This window comes from Carcharhinus amblyrhynchos, unplaced genomic scaffold (genome assembly GCF_965287045.1).
Source record: "Carcharhinus amblyrhynchos unplaced genomic scaffold, sCarAmb.v2.hapA scaffold_410, whole genome shotgun sequence".
Lineage (NCBI taxonomy): Eukaryota > Metazoa > Chordata > Chondrichthyes > Carcharhiniformes > Carcharhinidae > Carcharhinus > Carcharhinus amblyrhynchos.
Genome location: NW_027650150.1, coordinates 47,846 through 67,030, shown reverse-complemented (window position 1 = coordinate 67,030; position 19,185 = coordinate 47,846). Strand labels below are relative to the sequence as shown.

Sequence of the window (19,185 nt, the reverse complement as noted above, 5' to 3'; positions counted from 1 at the left end):
AAAATAATCCAGTTAATTCTGTCACCAAAATTCTGATCAGGGCTACATTTCTTTTGGTGTTAATCTAACCTGCAAAACCCAAGAATAAAATCAGGTAAATATTACACAGGAAATATCTTCAAAAGGTTCGAATGGATCAATTGAAAGTTCATTTGGAAAAGTCCATCTTCCATTTGTCTGGATGATTATATCTTCCACAAGGGGGGCACGGTGGCTTAGCACTGCTGCCTCACAAGCAACGTCAGGGACCGGGGTTCAATTCCCGGCTTGGGTCACTATCTGTGTAGTCTGCACACTCTCCCCATGTCTGCGTGGGCTTCCTCCCAGCGCTCCTGCTTCCTCCCACACTCCGAAAGATGAGCTGGTTAAGTGCATTGGCCGTGCTAAAAATCCCTTCAGTGTACCCCAGCAGCCAGAGTGTGACGACTAGAGGATTTTCACAGTAACTTCATTGCAGTGTTAATGTCAGCCTATTTGTGATACTAATAAATAAATTCAAACATTCACAGCAAGGACACTGGCTTTTTTTCACTTTTTAAAGCTGCACAGCATCTTAAAAATATTTTGCCCAAAACGCGTGACGCAATTAGGGAGGCAGTGGTGTAGTGGTAATGTCACTTGGCTTGTACTCCCGGGGCCCAGGCTAGTGCTCTAGGGACACAGGTTCAAATCCCACCAGAGCAGCTGGTGGAATTTAAATTCAACTAATAAAAGTTGGAGGTGAAAGCTGGTCTCACTGATGGTCACCACAAAACTATCATCAATTGTCATTAAAAACCATCTGGTTCACTCTGAAAGGAAATCTGCTGTCCTCACTCGGTCTGGCCTATATGCAACTCCAGACCCACAGCGATGTGGGCGACTCCTAACTGCCCTCTGAAATGTCCTAGTGAACCACTCAAGGGTAATTAGAGATGGGCAACAAATCTTGCCTTTTCAAAGACCACATCCAAAGAAAGAACAAAGAAAATTCCAGCACAGGAACAGGCCCTTCGGCCCTCCAAGCCTGCACTGACCATGCTGCCCGACTTAACTAAAACCCCCTACCCTTCCGGGGGCCGTATATCTCTATTCCCATCCTATTCATGTACTTGTCAAGACACCTCTTAAAACTCACTATCGTATCCGCTTCCACTACCTTCCCCAGCAATGAGTTCCAGGCACCCACCAACCTCTCTAAAAAATCTGCCTCATACACCTCTTTTAAACCTTGCCCCTCACACCTTAAACCTGTGCCCCCTGGTAAGTGACTCTTCCACCCTGGGAAAGATCTTCTGACTATCCACTCTATCCATACCTCTCATAACCGTGTAGACCTCTATCAGGTCTCCCCTCAACCTCCGTCATTCCAATGAGAACAAATCAAAATTTCTCAAATCTCTCCTCATAGCTAATGCCCTCCATACCAGGGCAACATCCTGGTAAATCTTATCTGTACCCTCTCTAAAGCCTCCACATGCTTCTGATAGTGTGGCGCCCAGAATTGAACACTATATTCCAAGTGCGGCCTAACTAAGGTTCTATAAAGCTGCTACATGACTTGCCAATTTTTAAACTCAACACCTTGGCCGATGAAGGCAAGCATGCCGTATGCCTTCTTGACTACCTTCTCCACCTGCGTTGCCACTTTCAGTGACCCTGTGTACCTGTACACCCAGATCCCTCTGCCTATCAACATTCTTAAGGGTTCTGCTATTTGCTGTGTATTTCCTATCTGTATTAGAGATTCCAAAATGCATTACCTCCCATGAAAGAATACATTTTAAAGGGATATAAAACTCATCCCAGCAAACGTAAACAGTTTTACTCAAAGTTCCAATTCTTTCACTAGTGCAATGAACAGTCTAATCTGAAAGCACCCACTGCCTGTCTGTCCACTGGCTCCTGTTTAGAGTGTCCCTTGGTGTCTGCCGCAGGAAATTAAAAGGAGCAGAGAATTCCCCAGTCCCAACCACGGTTCACACTCTGCCAATGGAAACACTTTAGCTGCAGATCTCAACAGTAGAAGTTCAGTTTCTCACTCGGGTTTTCACTATCAGTGTCTACGGTGGAATCTATAAAATGATGAAGTGCCTTCCTCCTCCTCTCCAGTGATTTAGAAAGTGGGATTTCACAGCCCTCGCTCCGAGTCCGTGGCAGGCGGGCTGGTAGAGTTCCAGCCAGAGGCTCCACTGGTGATTAGACTTGATAAACTCTTGTGATTATTTTGCACAGCAGGTTTTCTGTTGGGGAGAATCTTCACGCAGCTCAACAGTCTTCTCCTTTTCCTTATCTTCAACTTCCTTCAGCAGTCTAAACAAACAGACAAATAAATGTTCCATCGTCACATTAACCAGCGTCCCAAAAAATAACTCCCCCCACCCCCCACGACCCCACCTCGCCCTCTGCCCTCCCACACCCCGCTCCCCCCACCCTCCTCCCCATCCCTCCTGCCCCCCAGCCCCCAACCCCCTTATTCCCCGCCCCCCCCCAAACCCCCAATCCCCCACACACCACCCCGGTAAATCTGGAAAATATCAAGGCGCCGTTCACACCTTCTATGCTAAGGGCTGCCATTAGCAGCCTTTCCCCTAGTCCCTGCAGCTAGTTCTCATCTTCCATTCCCTCCCCCTGCAGGATAAATACCTCCCACTTTCTCTGCCTTTTAGCTTTGACAAAGGGTCGTCCGGACTCGAAACGCCAGCTCTTTTCCCTCCTTACAGATGCTGCCAGACCTGCCGGGATTTTCCAGCCTCTCCTCTTTTGGGTTCAGATTCCAGAATCTGCAGTATTTTGCTTTTATCAATAATAAAAAAAGGTCCTTTCGAACCATCACACAGAATAAACAAGTAACTGGAAACAAAGCCAAGATGGTGAAAGGTTGTGGAATTCGCTACCACAGAAAGTAGTTGAGGCCAAAATGCGTGATTTCAAGAAGAAATTCGATAAAACCCTTGCAGCTAAAGCGATCGAGAGAAATGGTGGGGGTGTAAGGGGAATCAGGATGTAAAATTTGATGATCAGCCATGATCAAAATGATTGGCGGAGCAGGTTCGAAGGGCCGAATGGCCTCCTCCTCCCTCTATTTTCTATGTTTCTGTGGTTCTAAGTGTAGACTAGGCTGGAACATTCAGACCCCTCTTGCCAGCGGATACAAATCATCTTCAGAACCTAAAGTTTGATATTCGGATGAACCAAAGGACAGAAGGGAAATAGTTACCGGTCTGCAAACTAAGCATTTTACCAGAACATATAAATTATCAGTGAACCACGCCCTGCCCCAACTCTGTACGTCCCACACCCTCTCCCCCTGCCCCTAATGCCCCGCGCTCACCCTGTGCAGCATTCCTACCTGCCCCCTCCCCTCTCCTCCCCTCCCCCCCCCCCACAAACAACAGAAAATATCCCCGGGTCCTCCACTGCTGGTCACTTTGGCACTGACCTCCCCCCCCCCACCCTCCCCGTCAGGAGGGCAAGGCAGAGACACCGGTCACATTGCCGCAATCCTCCTGCTCAGTAAGTTAAAAGGAATGGCTTCATTAAAGAAGCCATTGTACGATTTGTACATGGATTTGGGCCGGTGTCTGCGGGAGTTTGCACGTTCTCCCCGTGATCGCGTGGGTTTTCTCCGGTTTCCTCCCAAAAACGTGCTCTTAGGCTGATCGGTGTAACAAATGATCCCTAAATTAGTCTTCCCTCAATCTTCCCCAATAGGCGTAGACAAAGGTCATGGGTAGAGGAGGGGACTCACAATGTTAAAATGGCGGCGTGGGCTCGTTGGGCCGAAGGGCCTGTTTCCTGTGCTGTGTGTTTGTTGTTCTTTGTACGATCAGGGTTCCAATTTGGGGATTAAAAGACAGTTTGTACAAAATGTGCTGAAATCAACAATATTGGCAGAATGCCACGTGCACCGCAGTGCCACAGCTGACTGCTCCCTGTATCTGTCAAACCATCCAAAAGATAGAAACTCTTTGATTTAATGACTATATGTTTGTCTAATCTCTACACAGAAGGACAAAAATACAAGGTTCGGTCTCTAAAAGGACGAGTTAGTACGAACAACTCAATGGTCCTTTAATCGAGAATAAAATGTGAAACCTCTTTCATTTGATTTATTATTGTCACATGTATTAGTATACAGTGAGAAGTATTGTTTCTTGCGTGCTATACAGACAAAGCATACCGTTCATAGAGAAGGAAAGGAGACAGTGCAGGATGTAGTGTTACAGTCATAGCTAGGGTGTAGAGAAAGATCAACTTCGTGCGTGGTAGGTCCATTCAAAAGTCTTAAACCTGGTGTTGTCAGGCTTCTTACTGTCTACCCCAGTCCAACGCGGACATCTCCACATCATTCAAAAGTCTGACAGCAGCAGGGAAGAAGCTGTTCTTGTATCAGTTGGTACGTGACCCCAGACTTTTGTACTTCTTTCCCGACGGAAGGTGGAAGGGAGAATGTCCGGAGTGCGTGGGATCCTTAATTATGGTGGCCGCTTTGCTCAGGCAGCAGGAAGTGTAGACAGAGTCAATGGATGGGAGGCTATGAGGGATTGCGGGGGGTGACCCAGGACTTAATCCTGTTACTGAGTTCAGAATCTGTCAGGCATGGCCTCTCTCAGCCTCAATATCCGTGTGCGAGTATCATTCCTTCTAAATAAATTTTATAAAACCTATCTGGTCAAGAGTTTATAAATGCTATAGTCTATAAAGTCTATAAATATTTATCTGGGGATGGCATGGTGGCACAGTGGTTAGCACTGCTGCCTCACAGTGTCAGGGACCCGGGTTTGATTCCCTGGCTTGGGTCACTGTCTACGTGGAGCTTGCACGTTCTCCCCGTGTCTGCGTGGGTTTCCTCCGGGTGCTCCAGTTTTCTTCCACGGTCCAAAGATGCGTGGGTCAGGTTGATTGGCCGTGCCAAATTGCCCCTTAGTGTCGGGGTAGGGGTGCTAGCAGAGTAAATGCGCGTTGTTACGGGGATAAGGCCTGGTTTGGATTGTTGTCAGTGTAGACTCGATGGGCTGAATGGTCTCCCTCAGCGGCTGTAGGGATTCAATGATTCTGAAGTCCAGAACTTTGGAACTTCAGTCTAGGACAGAAATAACAGCTCCTCTCACTCCCCATCGCTCAATTAGCACTCATCAAAATGTGCAAATGGTGCAGTGAAACCGGAGATAACATCTCCATTCCCCTGGGGAGAGGATGATTAGCAGGTAACCACAGATCATTTAGTCTAACATGAATTGCAAGTAGCCTCTTATAATCCATAATTTAAGCTCTAATGAGAGAGTGAACATGAAACACAGGCAGGTTAATCAAGCCAGCGCTGTTCTCCTGACCCCAGCTAGTGAAAGCAGACAGGGGGATTGAGGTTCAGCTATTGTTGCTTCAGAGCTCAAGAGGAGAAAGGTTTCAGGTCGATATTTATCTCCCAGCCACAGTTCAAGCTGCAGCGCAGTCCAGTCGCAGGAAGCCTGTGTGGCCATTAGCTGCTCAGGAGATTCAATGCAAAGTCCCATGGGGTGGGGGCGGTGGGGGGGTTGGGCTTGCTAAAGGGAAGAGATCAGAGCAAAAGGTCTCGAGTGGTTAGCACTGCTGCCTCGCAGTGCCACGGACTCGGGTTCAATTCTGGCATCGGGTGACTGGAATTTGCACGTTCTCCCCGTGTCTGCATGGGTTTTCTCTGAGTGCACCAGTTCCCACCCACAGTCCAAAGATGTTTAGGTTAGGTGGATTGGCCATGCTAGATTGTTCCTCAGATGTGTTGGTTAGTAGGTTAGGGGGGGATTAACGGGGTAAATATGTGGGGTTATGGGGATAGGGCCTGGGTTGGATTGTGGTCAGTGGGCCGAATGGCCTCTTTCTGCACTACGACTCTATGAATTCACTCAGTCTGCAATCTGTGATGGACAACACCCACCACACAGCCCAGCACACAAGGCAGACAATAAGACGAGGATTGCGAGAAGACTTTCGGATTTGGTGAAGAACTAAATCAAAGCTGTGAATAGACACCCGAGGCCGTTGGGACAGGCTGCAGGATTTGGGAAGGATGCACTGGGGAAAGGAGGCTCGCGTGAAACTCTACAATCCTCCTGGCACAATCCCACCTCTGCTAGCCCTGTATAAGGGGCATAGAAACAGGGCAGGCTCATGGCATTTAGATGGTGCCCACCCACCCCCCCCCCCCCCCCCCCCCGAGGAGGAAACCTCAACCAGCTGCTGATGTTGTAATTTCCACCTACCCGACTTTGCTTCTGTTTAAAGTTACATCTTAATAAGCGTGAATTAGCGCTTCTGGTCTGAGTGAATGTCCAGTATCGTGACCCCAATCCGACAGGGATTACAGATTTGATGTTAGAGTTTCCCCGCGAGTGGGCTGGCCCCTGATGCTTTGGACTAAATTCTGGTACAAAGCCGTTTAACATTCCAAAGGTTTACACTGGGAGGAATAGAAGGGGAGGAGGCCATTCAGCCCCTTGAAACCGTTCTACCATTCTCTTAGCAAATAGCTGGACTGCATCTCAACTGCACATGGTGACTAGCTCAACGTGAGATCTCCAAAACCAAATAAATTCCAGACCTTCTGTCTGGTCAACAGTGAAGCAGCAATACTATAGAATGTTCATTCTTAATCTGATATATTTATAACATTACAGAAGCACAAGTGGCAATCTCCTCGCAATGCAATCAATGGAGAGAAACTGTTTAGCTATTGGCAAGGGAGAACCGATTAGTTTCTGTTAATTAAGGGTATAATTACAGGTTACAGTTGGATAAATAGAGTCAGATACAGGTACAGGTCAGACACAATCTAAGGGGCAGCAAGGTGGCACTGTGGTTAGCTCTGCTGCCTCACAGCGCCAGGGCCCCAGGTTCAATTCCTGCCTCGGGTCACTGCCTGTGTGGAGTTTGCACGTTCTCCCCGTGTCTGCCTGGGTTTTCTCCGGGTGCTCCGGTTTCCTCCCACAGTTCAAAGATGTGCAAGTTAAGTTGATTGGTTGTGCTAAATTGCCCCTCAGTGTCAGGGGGATTAGCAGGGTAAATGGATGGGGTTACAGGAAGAGGGTCTGGGTGGAATTGCGGTTGGTACCGACTCAATGGGCCGAATGGCTTTGTTCTGCATTGTAGGAATTCTATGATTTTAAAAGGCTGTTGTCAAATTAATGGAAATCTTTGTGTTTTTGCTGTACAGATAACTATGAGATATCTACGTTCCTATTCCACACTGAGTGCCTTTTGCCCTACAGCAGATTTCAGAGTTCTCCCTGTGGTGTGGCCAATTACTCCTGCCTCACTGAGGAGAATGAAAGTGAAAGGGGAGAGCAGATATTGAGCTGCCGCAGCAACAATGACCTGTCCCTCTTCAAAACCCTGACAACAAAATAAACATTATGGTAACTGGGGTTGCCCCGTTCAACTTTGTCTATCCCAGATGGATATTTGCAACACCATCTAATTTTAAACATCAACTGGTGCATGCACGGGATAAAGATGACGTGCATCACTTGGCGTCCGGGCTGAGAGCATGTGTGTAGAAATCCTGTAATTACTGAGATATTTTAAAGTATTGTAACTAAGCCTCTTGTAGCTTTGAAACAATGTCATAGAAACATAGAAGATAAGAGGAGGAGGAGGCCATTTGGCCCATTGGGCCTGCTCCGCCATTCATCGCGATCATGCAACTTAATAGCCTAATTCTGCTTTCTCCCCGTAATCTTTGATCCCATTTGCCCCAGGTGCCAAATCCAACTGCCTCTTGAATACATTCAATGTTTTGGCATCAACTACTTCCTGTGGGAATGAATTCCACAGGCTCACCACTCTTTGGTGGAAGAAACGTCTCCTCACCTCCATTCTAAACGGTCTACCCTGAATCCTTAGACTGTGACTCCCACCCCCCTCCCCGATTCTGGACTCCCCCACCATCGGGAATATTCTCCCTGCATCGACCCTGTCCGCTCCTGTTAGAATTTTATAAGTCTCTATGAGATCCCCACTCATTCGTCTGAACTCCAGCGAAAACAGTCCTGACCCAGTCAATCTCTCCTCATACATCAGACCCGCCATCCCCGGGAATCAGCCTGAGGATTGAGAGCAGGGGACAGCTCAGAGATGTAAAATCTATCGCAAATCAATCAATACACAACAGTCTCCGTACACAACATCACTGCACTGTGGGGGGAAAAAGAACTTTAAAGATATTTGAACCTGTTAAAATATACAAATCAATGACTTAGTCCCAGACCATCTGATTCAATAAACTTACTGTCTTACCTGGCCAAGTGTATCATGGATTCAGTGATGTTGACGCCCGAGAAAGCGCTGCATTCGTAGAAAATCAAATTACATTCCTGTAGAGAGGGGGAAAGAATAGTTAACCTGCTTCAAACGCCTGTGTCAATAACTAAATACACACCAAATTCAATATCCGTCATGGCACAGTGTCCAAAAATAACCCAGGATAATTAACAGGATTCAATGAGACCACAAAGAAAAGGCGACTGAGGAGATTTGATATTCCAGATCCTGACGGGTACGGACAGGGGTAAACAGGGAGAAACTGTTCCCGCTCAAGGCAGCCTCAGGATCTAAAGGGCACAGATTCATAATCATGGAGTGGAAGTGATGGGAGGAAAGGTTTTTCTCAGCCAGAGGGTGGTTGGAGTCTGGAACGAACCTCCCGAGTGGGTGGTGGAGGCAGGATTGTGGAAACATAGAAAATAGGAGCAGGAGTAGGCCATTCAGCCCATCGAGCCTGTTCTGCCAATCAACATGACCATGGCTGATTGTCTAACACAATACCATACTCCCTCTCTCCCCTATACCCCTCCGTACCCTTAGGAGTCTAGAAATCTATTTCCTTCTTAAATACGCTCAGTGACTAGGCCTCCACAAGTTTATTTATTAATGCATGAGTAGGCTTGCATTAACACTGCAATGAAGTTACTGTGAAAATCCCCTAAGTTGCCACACTCCAGTGCCTGTTCGGGTTACACTGAGGGAGAATTTAGCACGGCCAATGCACCCTAACCAGCACGTCTTTCAGGCTGTGGGAGGAAACTGGAGCAGCCGGAGGAAACCCATGAAGACACAGGGAGAATGTGCAAACTCCACACAGATGGGGACCCAAGCCTGGAATCGAACCCAGGTCCCTGGCCCTGTGAAACAGCAGTGTGGTAGAGAATGCCATAGGTTCACCTCTCTCTCTAGCAAAAGAATATTCCTCGGCTCAGTCCTAATTGCCAGCCCTGTGCCCTGAGACAGTGACCCCCTGTTCTAGATCCTCCAACCTGAGGACCCAATATCCCAGTCTGTCCAGCCCTGTCAGAATTGTATATATTCCAGTTAGATCCCCAATTAGATTCCATACAGATATTCCCAAGGAAACCGATCTTCTGGCTAAAAAGAAAGAACATCCAGGGATAAGACAGGGGAGTGGGAGTGGGTAGAATGCTCATTCAGAGAGTCAGTGCTGACTCAATGGGCCAAATGGCCTCCTTCTACACTCTAACGAATCATAAAATCCCCACAGTGCAGAAGGAGGTCATTCGGCCCATCGAGTGGGATCACAATCCCACCCACACCCTATCCCTGTAACCCTACATATTTACCCTGCTAACCCCCCTGGCACTGAGGGGCAATTTAGCATGGCCAATCCACCTAACCAGCATGTCGTTCGGACTGTGGGAGGAAACCCACGCAGACACGGGGAGAACGTGCAAACTCCACACGGACAGTGACCCGAGCCGGGAATCGAACTCGGGTCACTGGCGCTGTGAGGCTGCAGCGCTAACCGCTGTGCCACCGCGCAGCCCAGTGATCTGCGATCCTGTAAGAAAAACATGTAATAGGAGCAACAAGTCCCCGTAATCCTTACAGGATTATGTAAATCGAAGTGGCCTGAGCCTTACGCAAATTCTCCACAGAACGTCTCCAGAGAGTCCAAAACGGCAGCGTGTTTGGGCTTGGAATGGAATGAGCAAAGACTGTGACAACTGAGAAACATACAGTGGAAGGCACGGGTTTGTCTGACTGCGCACTCTGCTGATGGATTTGCGCAAGGGTTAATTTAGTCTTTAGCGAGAGGTGCACGCACTGTCAACAACGCTATCCTCCCTCCAGAAGGAGCTGTCAACAAGGTTTTCATCTCAATTATTCCCCGATTACTTCATGTAAACAACTGCTCCTTCGCAATGGATTACAACCCACCCAACACTTAATTACCTGGAGAGTGGATGTTAGCAATTTTCCACTGGCTATTGTGGGGAAATTTAATCATTTCCTCCTGTCTCAGAGCGTGAATCTCACAGTGTCTAACTCGGCAATCCCAGGGATCAGTTATGAGCAGCACAGTGGGTTAGCACTGCAGCCTCATAGCGCCAGGGACCCGGGTTCGATTCCCGGCTTGGGTCACTGTCTGTGCGGAGTCTGCACATTCTCCCCATGTCTGCGTGGGTTTCCTCCGGGCGCTCCAGTTTCCTCCCACAGCCTGAAAGATGTGCAGCTTAGGGTGCATTGACCGTGCTAAGTTCTCCCTCAGTGTACCCGAACAGGTGCCGGAGTGTGGCAACTACAGGATTCTCACAGTAACTTCATTGCAGTGTTAATGTAAGCCTGATTGTGACAGTAATAAACACATTGCTGAGACTCTGGAGTCACATGTAGGCCAGACTGGGTAAGGATGGCAGATTTCCCTCCCTACATTAGTGAACGTGATGGGTTTTTACGGCAATGATGCCAGCTTTATATTCCAGATTTATTAATTGAATTAAAATTCCACCAGGTGCCACCCCTGGGCCTTTGGATTACAAGGCCAGTGGGCACCATGCCCATGGAAGGTACCCTAAATTCTCCATTCTCGCCGGCAGCCAGGGCCCAGGGGAACAGAGATCAGAGAATCCCAGCCCGGGATCTTCCCATTCCTCAAGCGGCCATTTAGTTTCCGATCGAGCAGTTGGACAGTCTCACAGATGGTTTTAAATCGTTAGAGATACACATCTTGGATTGCAAACCTTAGCCAGTCGCTGCCCCTCCTCACTGGTGACCTGGCGCTTATTTTGCAGATCAGTTTTGTTGGCGAGGAGAAGGATTAAAACCTCGGGGTCCGCTCCCTCCTGCGAACACAAAACTCCACGTCACATCGTCAACACAAACTAACACAGCTCCCAGATTCACATCCCGAGTATTACTGAACATGGACGGACACCAGACCCAACTGTGCCTTCCACTCGGCCCATCGAGCCCTCCTATCCAGCTCCACTCGGCCCATCGAGCCCCCCTACCCGGCTCCACGGCCCATCGAGCCCTCCTACCCGGCTCCACTCGGCCCATCGAGCCCTCCTATCCAGAATATTCCCTTGCTGCGTTTCTAACTACCATAAATCCCTTTCTTGCTGATTTACTCAGTTCCAATTTGTCAAAATTTTTCATAATTTAAACACTTCAATCACATCCCTGCCCAAAACCAACTGAGAAAATACCCGGAAGGCGTCAATCTCTCTTTAAACATCATTGCCGAAAAAAATCATAGAATCGTAGAGCCCTACAGTGCAGAAAGAGGCCATTCAGCCCATTGAGTCTGCACTGACAACAATCCCATCCAGGCCTTATCCCCGTAACCCCTTATATTTACCCTACTAATCCCCCTGTCACTAAGTGGCAATTTTATGTGGCCAATTAACCTAACCTGCACGTCTTTCGGACTGCGGGAGGAAACCCACGCAGACACGGGGAGAACATGCAGACTCTACACAGACAGTCACCCGAGGTTGGAATTGAACCCGGGTCCCTGGTGCTGTGAGGCAGCAGCGCTAACCACTGTGCGGGTGAGGTGGATTGGCCGTGATAAATTGACCCTTGGTATCGGGGGGGCTGGCAGGGAAATACATGGGGTTATGGGGATAGGGCCTGGGTGGGATTGATGGCTAGTGCAAGCTGGGTGGACCGAATGGCCTCCTGTAGCGTAAGAATTCTATGACGCTATTCACTAATACAAGGGCGTGTTTGCCTCAGTAACGGCCAGGTTGCTGATTCAAAGACTTATTCATAGAAAGTGATGGATTAAATACAAAACGGAGCTAAACTTGTCACTATGATACCGAACCGCTTTAAGCAGAGTCTGTGTCGTGGTAAAGTACAGGAGGATCGAGTGACGGAACCTGTACGCTCTGCAGCCATTGTCGAACAGCGTAGAAGGTTACTGCCGCTGTGATATCGTAGATCAGAACAACTCCATCAGCTTTACGGAAGAATTGCTTGGTAACACTGCGAAACCTGCAACATTGAACGAGACATCACACTGTGTTTAATAACAAACATACCCAAATAAAAGACTGATTCCAGAGTATTATCTTCATAAGCATTAGATTTGCTGTGGTCAATTTTTTTTTAATTCACAAAGTATCGGTAAAAAGTAAATCCAAGGGCACTTCTCATAGATTCCCTTCAGTACAGGAGGCCGCCATTTGGCCCATTGAGTCTGTACCGACCACTATTCCATCCAGGCCCTATCCCCATAACCCTTATTTACCCTGCTAATCCCCCTGACACTAGGGTTAATTCAGCGCGGCCAATCCACCGCATTTTTGGAGTGTGGGAGGAAACTGGAGCGCCTGGAGGAAACCCACGCAGACATGGGGAGAATGTGCAGACTCCACACAGACAATTACTTCATGCAGACAGTGATCCAAGGCCGGGAATCGAACCTGGTCCCCGGCACTGTGAGGCAACAGAGCTAACTACTGTGTCACCTTACCACCTATCGGTCAATAGTAAACCACTGCTGGATATTAATCGATCTCATTCTCTGACAGATTGCCATCATCCCCATTGCTAAAGAGTTCATGTCACAAAACGCATTTGCTGCAACTCTCAAAGGCATGTTTACAACAACGTGCATTTATATAGCACCTTAAACATCCCAAGGCACCTCACAAGAGTTCCTTATCAAACAACATTTGGCATGAAGCCACACAAGATGGATGATAATAGAGCAGGTAACCAAAAGGTTAGTCAGAGGTAAAGTCTGAAGAAGTACCTTTAAGAAAGGGAAGCGGTTTGGAGACAGAGAGGTTGAGGGACCCCTGGTTTGGGGTCCGGGCAGCAGAAAGTACGGCCACCGATAGCGGAAGGCGATTAAAATTGGGAATAATAGTCAAGAAGTCAGAGTTAGGTGTGTGCAGATATCTCGGAGGTTTGAAGGAAGGATAGCTCAGAAGGACAGGGATAGGGAGGGGGCGAGGCCATGGAGGGACTGAACAGAAAGATGGGAATTTCAGAACTGAGGCGTCACTCGACTGGGAACCAATCTCGGTCGGCGAATACGGGGAGAATTGGGTGAACGTGGTTTTGGTGAGAGGTGAAAGGTGGTTGGCAGAGGTCTGGATGAGTTTGTGTTGATGGAGAGTGCATGGTGCGGGTTTAGCCAGGGGGGTGGGGGGGAGGTGGGGGTGAAGTAGGTAATTCCAGAGGAGTTCCAGGATATTCCTAATCTGTCATCACGTTACTCCTGGAGTGAAACACCCTGTCCTCACATTCATTCCAAAATCTCGTGATTCGAAATAAACCTGTCGAACTTTAACCTGGTGCGGTCAGACTTGCTGTGCTAACACAGTGCAGTCGCTGTTATAACGTACAAGCCAATTTGCACATAGCAAGATCCCACAGGTCACCTGTGTATTTTTTTTGTCTTGTCGAGGGTGGCCAAGGTATCAGGAACTCCTGCAGAGGGGTTTTATACACACACCCAGGTAGGTAGACAGGGTCTTGGTTTAACATCTCCTCTGAAAGATGGCAGCGCAGACAGTGCAGCACTCCCCTGGTACCGGACTGCAGCGTCAGTCTTGATTTTACGTTCAAACCCCAGACTTGAACCCACAGCCCGTGACTCCGCGATGCGAGTACAAGCCACTCAGTCACAGCGGGAATTCGCATCCATTCAATATCGATGATCAAAGCTTGTTCTAACCTATCAGCAGCCAAGCCTCACGTCTCTCACAACAGTAAAGTGAGCACAATAAGAGAATCTCACCGTTCCTGACCCGCTGTGTCCCAGAGCTGGAGAGCGATGTGACAGTTATCTACATTTACCGTCTTCACATGATAGTCTATACCTGGAAATAATATAATAATATAAAAACACCCACCAATTATAACTTATTGAAATGAAGCTATTTTCTCTCTACAAATGTCAATCTGATCTTATTTCATCCACAGGAATTTGTTGAGGCAGAATAAATTCGCCTTCTCCCTGTACATGGGGTGGTTAGCACAGCTACCTCATAGCACCAGGGGCCCAGGTTCAATTCCAGCTTTGGGTCATTGTCTGTGTGGAGTTTGCATGTCCTCCCCATGTCTGCGTGGGTTTCCTCCAGGTGCTCTGGTTTCCTCCCACAGTCCAAAGATAGAATCCAAAGAATGATAGAATCCCTATGGTGCAGAAGAGTCTGCACCGACAACAATCCCACCCAGGCTCTGTCTCCATGACCACATGCAGTTAGTCTTGCTAGTCCCCCCAGACACTACGGGGGAATTTATCATGGCCCATCCACCTAACCCACATATCTTTGCAGGAGGAAACCACAGCACCTGGAGGAAACCCACGCAGACACGGGGAGAATGTGCAAACTCCACACAGTGACCCAAGCCGGGAATCAAACCCGGTCCCTGGTGCTGTGAGGCAGCAGTGCTAACCACTGTGCCACCCTGAACACATTAGTGGATTGGCTGTGCTAAATTGCGCCTTAGTGTCCGAAGATGTGTAGGTTAGGGGGATTAATGGGGTAAATACGTGGGGCTATAGGGATAGTTGGCGGGGTGGGCTTGGATGGGATGCTTTATCAGAGAGTTGATGCCAACTTGATGGGCTGAATGGCTTCTTCTGTACTGTAGGGATTCGATGGTCCCCTGATGTGATCCAGATGTCTGAGAGAATCAAATTTCAAACCTAAACCCAACCCAGCCCCACCCACAGCAACTGATCCATCACAAACCCCACCCATTCCAAACCCCATCCCAAACAACACAAGAACTGCTCATCCCAACTCCAGCTACATTCACGTCAGTCCCACCATTGTAAATCACTGGCTGGAATTCCAGAGGATTAATGACCAGGAAAGTGGGATAATATCAGCCAGTTTTTTTTTATCCTGAAGAATCTTGGGTCACGTGTTACTGGCAAGGACAGAATGTTTTCCCATCCCTAGTTGCCCTTGAACCCAGTGTCTCACTCGGCCGTTCCAGGGGGACAGCTGAGAGTTACCCACATTGCTGTGGCTCTGGAGTCACATGTAGGCCAGACAGGGTAAGGATGGCAGATTTCCTTCCCTAAAGGAACATGAGTGAACCAGATGGGTTTTTCCCAACAAATAAACTAGCTTTCAATTCCAGATTAATATATTATTTGAATTTAAATTCCACCAGTTGCCATGATGGGATTTCACTGAAGAAAGAGGCTATTTGGCCCATCGAGTCAGCACGATCCCACCCAGACCCTATCTCCATAACCCCATGCATTTTACCCTAGCTCGTCCCCCTTACATTAAAGGGCAATTTATCGTGGTCAATCCATGTAACCCACACATCTTTGGACGAGGGGAGGAAACAAGAGCACCCAGAGGAAACCCACACAGACCCGGGGAGAATGTGCAAACTCCACACAGTAAGAAGTCTCACAACACCAGGTTAAAGTCCAACCAGTTTATTTGATAGTAAACCCACAAACTTTCGGGGTTCGTCAGGTGAGTCACTCCACACAGACAGTGACCCAAACCGGGAATTGAACCTGGGTCCCTGATGCTGTGAGGCAGCAGTGCTAACCCACTGTGCCACCGTGCTGGCCCCAAGCTGTTGTTCAGCTTTGAACATTAGGGTCAAGTTCCAGACAGGAACAAGAATTGTGAAACTCTGGGTAGGATTTTGGGTTTTGTTAAGACCAGGATGTCGGGGTCACGAAGGGACCCCAGTGTGTGGGGTAACAGCGGGCAACTTCCCTGCATTGGCCAATGAATGGCCAGAGAGCTGGGTCACTAAGAATAGAGGGTGGACTATTGAAGCTGGAAGACTAATAGACTGTGCCACCATGCTGCCCATGGATTGAAGTGAAGTTCATCGCAGTATTAGCCTGGGTTTCTAGATTACCAGCACACAGGCTGGAGGTATTACCATTGCACTGTACCACATCCAGGTAGCTGACCTTCAGGCAGGGAGGGTACAGGAAGTGGGGGGGCAGGCGATGCATCATTCAGGCAGGTTTTATTAACGCTCTCCAACGTCCTTGCTCACATTCTAATCATCTTGTCAAGGGTCTCACTCCCCCTCCACAACGATGGTCAGGCTGGTGAGGCCTTTTTTTCCCCAAATTGAGATGTCTTTAAAGTAGCTTTTTTTTAAATTAATTTGGGGTAATATGGCTGTCACTGGCCGGCCAGCATTTATTGGTCATCCCTAGTCGGGAAGATGGTGGTGAGCTGCCTTCTTGAACCGCTGAGGATGTTCCTGAAGGTGACAGCGTCAGTCTGCAGCTCCTTCTAAACCAGGAGGCCTCCTCTCAGTCTTCCAGCTTCAATAGCCCATCCTCCATTCTTAACTGACATTAACCCAACTCTCTGGCCATTCATTGGCCAATGCAGGGAAGTTGCCCACTGTTTCCCCACACACTGGGGTCCCTTCGTGACCCTGACATCCTGGTCTCAACAAAACCCAAAATCCTACCCAGACTTTCACAACTCGCGTTACTGTCTGGAACTTGAATCTAGTGTTCAGAGATAAATAACAGTTTGGGGTGGCATGGTGGCACAGTGGGTTAGCACTGCTGCCTCACAGCACCAGGGACTTGGGTTCGATTCCAGGCTTGGGTCACTATGGAGTTTGCACATTCTCCCCATGTCTGCGAGGGCTTCCTCTGGGTGTTCTGGTTTCCTCCCACAGTCATTTGGAGATGTCGGATTCGGGTAAACACAGTAAGAAGTCTCACAACACCAGGTTAAAGTCCAACAGGTTTATGTGTAGCAAACACCACTAGCTTTCAGAGCAGCACTCCGAAATCTAGTGGCTTGTGCTACCAAATAAACCTGTTGGACTTTAACCTGGTGTTGTGAGACTTCTTACTGTGTTCCTCCCACAGTGTGGGTTCAGTGGGATTGGCCACGTGAAATTGCCCTCCTTTGTGTTGGGGGACACTAGCTAGGATAACGCTTGGGGTTATGGGGATAGGGCTTGGGTGGGATTGTGGTCGGTGCAGACTCAATGGGCCAAATGGCCTCCTTCTGTACCGTAGAGATTCTATGATACGACGTATGAATCTATGAACATCTCCACCTGATGCAGATATTGGCTCCATAAGGTTAGCTGTAATCAAATAAAGCTCTATCACACGATGAGTAATAAAAGCTGACATCAGCTCACCTACCGACTGTAGCACACATTCCAGGGCAAAAGGTATTTCCACAAAATCGCCTTAAAACCGAGCTTTTCCCCACACTGGAGTTCCCGATAAAAATGATTTTGAATAAGCGATCAGGACTGGGGTGTGATTCCCTCTCCTGCAAAGAATATCATTTGTTTTATTTCCAGTATTTTTTAAAAAAGGATTCAACTCATCTCCTTAAAAATCAACTTTAATCCAGTTTATTGTACGAGACTCTGGTGAGGTCACAGTTCAGACTGGATGCAGCCTCGAGTCCCCATTATAGAAAGCTCATTAAATCCCACTGACAGCAGGCAAGGTCGCCACACTGGGATTGGAAATTAAGGAGACCCTCAAGATCCCAGGACTGTTCCCTTTGGAAGCAGAAGATTTATGGGTGGTTAGCACAGCGTCAGGGACCCAGGTTCGATTCCAGCCTCGGGTCGCTGTTTGTGTGGAGTTGGCATGTTCTCCCCATGTCTGCGTGGGTTTCCTCCTCCGGTTTCTTCCCACAGTCCGAAAACTGCACTGGTTGGGTTCATTGGCCATGCTACGTTGACCCTAGTGTCAGGGGGATTAGCAGGATTAACATGCGGGGTTACGGGGATAGGGGCTGGGTGGGATTGTGGCCAGCGCAGACTCGATGGGCCAAATGGCCTCTTTCCACACTGTAAGGATTCTATGATTAAAGGAAGTTTTAATGGAAGGTTGTTTTTAATAGAAGGTGTGACAGACTGAGCAGGGAGAATGTTTACTCTGTTTGGAGAGTCAGTGATGAGCAATCAGCAGATTCATTTTATTATTTAGAGAGTGAAGAGAGAGATTGTAAAGACAAGAGAGTTCTCAGAACCTGGGATGTGTTTATTTATTTGACCATATTTCGACAGAAAAGATTTATAATTAAAGATTACATCTAATTTTTTAAACAAGCTGAAAGGGTTAATAATCACATATTTAAAAACCACAAAGGTTTCATGATAAGAGCCTTCACAGACAAACATCAAGGAAATTAGTCTGGGCAAAGCTCATTAAATCAACCATCTGTAACTAGGAGAAAGTGGGGGGGTGCTCCATCAAATGGACTATCAGAATTTGAATAATGAAGCAAGCGGAATGTGATTGTGATTGGTATATGCTAATTACTTGTAATCAAATCTGAAAACTTTCATTGCTTATGTATCTCAGAATACACCACTCTGACTAGCTACAGAATGAGAGCTGTAGTTATCCAGCATTCTTGCTATAGCTTGAATTAAAACAGCTGTTTAACAGAACTCTGCGACTTGGCCTGGTTACTCAAAGGGTGAAGTTGCGATCAACGTGTGATCAGGATGACAAAGGGCGGCACAGGGATTAGCACAGCTGCCCCACAGCGCCAGGGACCCTGGTTTGATTCTCAGCTTGGGTCGCTGTCTCTGTGGAGTCTGCATGTTCTCCTCATGTCTGCGTGGGTTTCCTCCGGGTTGCTCCGGTTTCCTCCCACATTCTGAAAGACATGCTGGTTCGGCCAGGCTCAATTCTCCCTCAGTGTACCCAAACAGGGGCCGGAGTGGGGTGACTGGGGATTGCCACAGTAACTTCATCGCAGTGTTAATGTAAGCCTACTTGTGACACTGATAAATAAACTTTTAGAATTAAAAGGCTGATATCAAAACCTGCAACACAAGCACAATAAATTCCTATAGGATTTTTTTAAAAATGCACTTGTTGGTTATGTTATTTTGGGGGGATGGGGGGGTGGTGGTATCATGGTAATGTCACCAAGCTAAATCCTGGGGGAATGGGATCAAATCCCACCACAG

General features: G+C 47.9%; 1 protein-coding gene across 3 annotated transcripts in view; it reads right to left on the bottom strand.

Moving 5' to 3' along the window:
• Window positions 1-1,312: 1,312 nt before the first annotated feature.
• The window catches only part of cracr2aa (calcium release activated channel regulator 2Aa), a 56,152-nt gene continuing 38,279 nt past the window's right edge, over window positions 1,313-19,185 (bottom strand). The window contains exons 12-17 of one of the 3 annotated variants that reach the window (XM_080183770.1): window positions 17,387-17,519; window positions 14,009-14,090; window positions 12,138-12,252; window positions 10,992-11,093; window positions 8,254-8,330; window positions 1,314-2,292 (exon numbers count right to left, since the gene is read on the bottom strand). In XM_080183770.1, coding sequence (XP_080039896.1) covers window positions 2,202-2,292; window positions 8,254-8,330; window positions 10,992-11,093; window positions 12,138-12,252; window positions 14,009-14,090; window positions 17,387-17,519 — 600 coding nt within the window. In that variant the 3' untranslated portion in view covers window positions 1,314-2,201. Of the gene's footprint in view, window positions 2,293-8,253; window positions 8,331-10,991; window positions 11,094-12,137; window positions 12,253-14,008; window positions 14,091-17,382; window positions 17,520-19,185 lie in introns of those variants that run through there. The other 2 variants (XM_080183771.1, XM_080183772.1) reach the window with 2 other exon arrangements.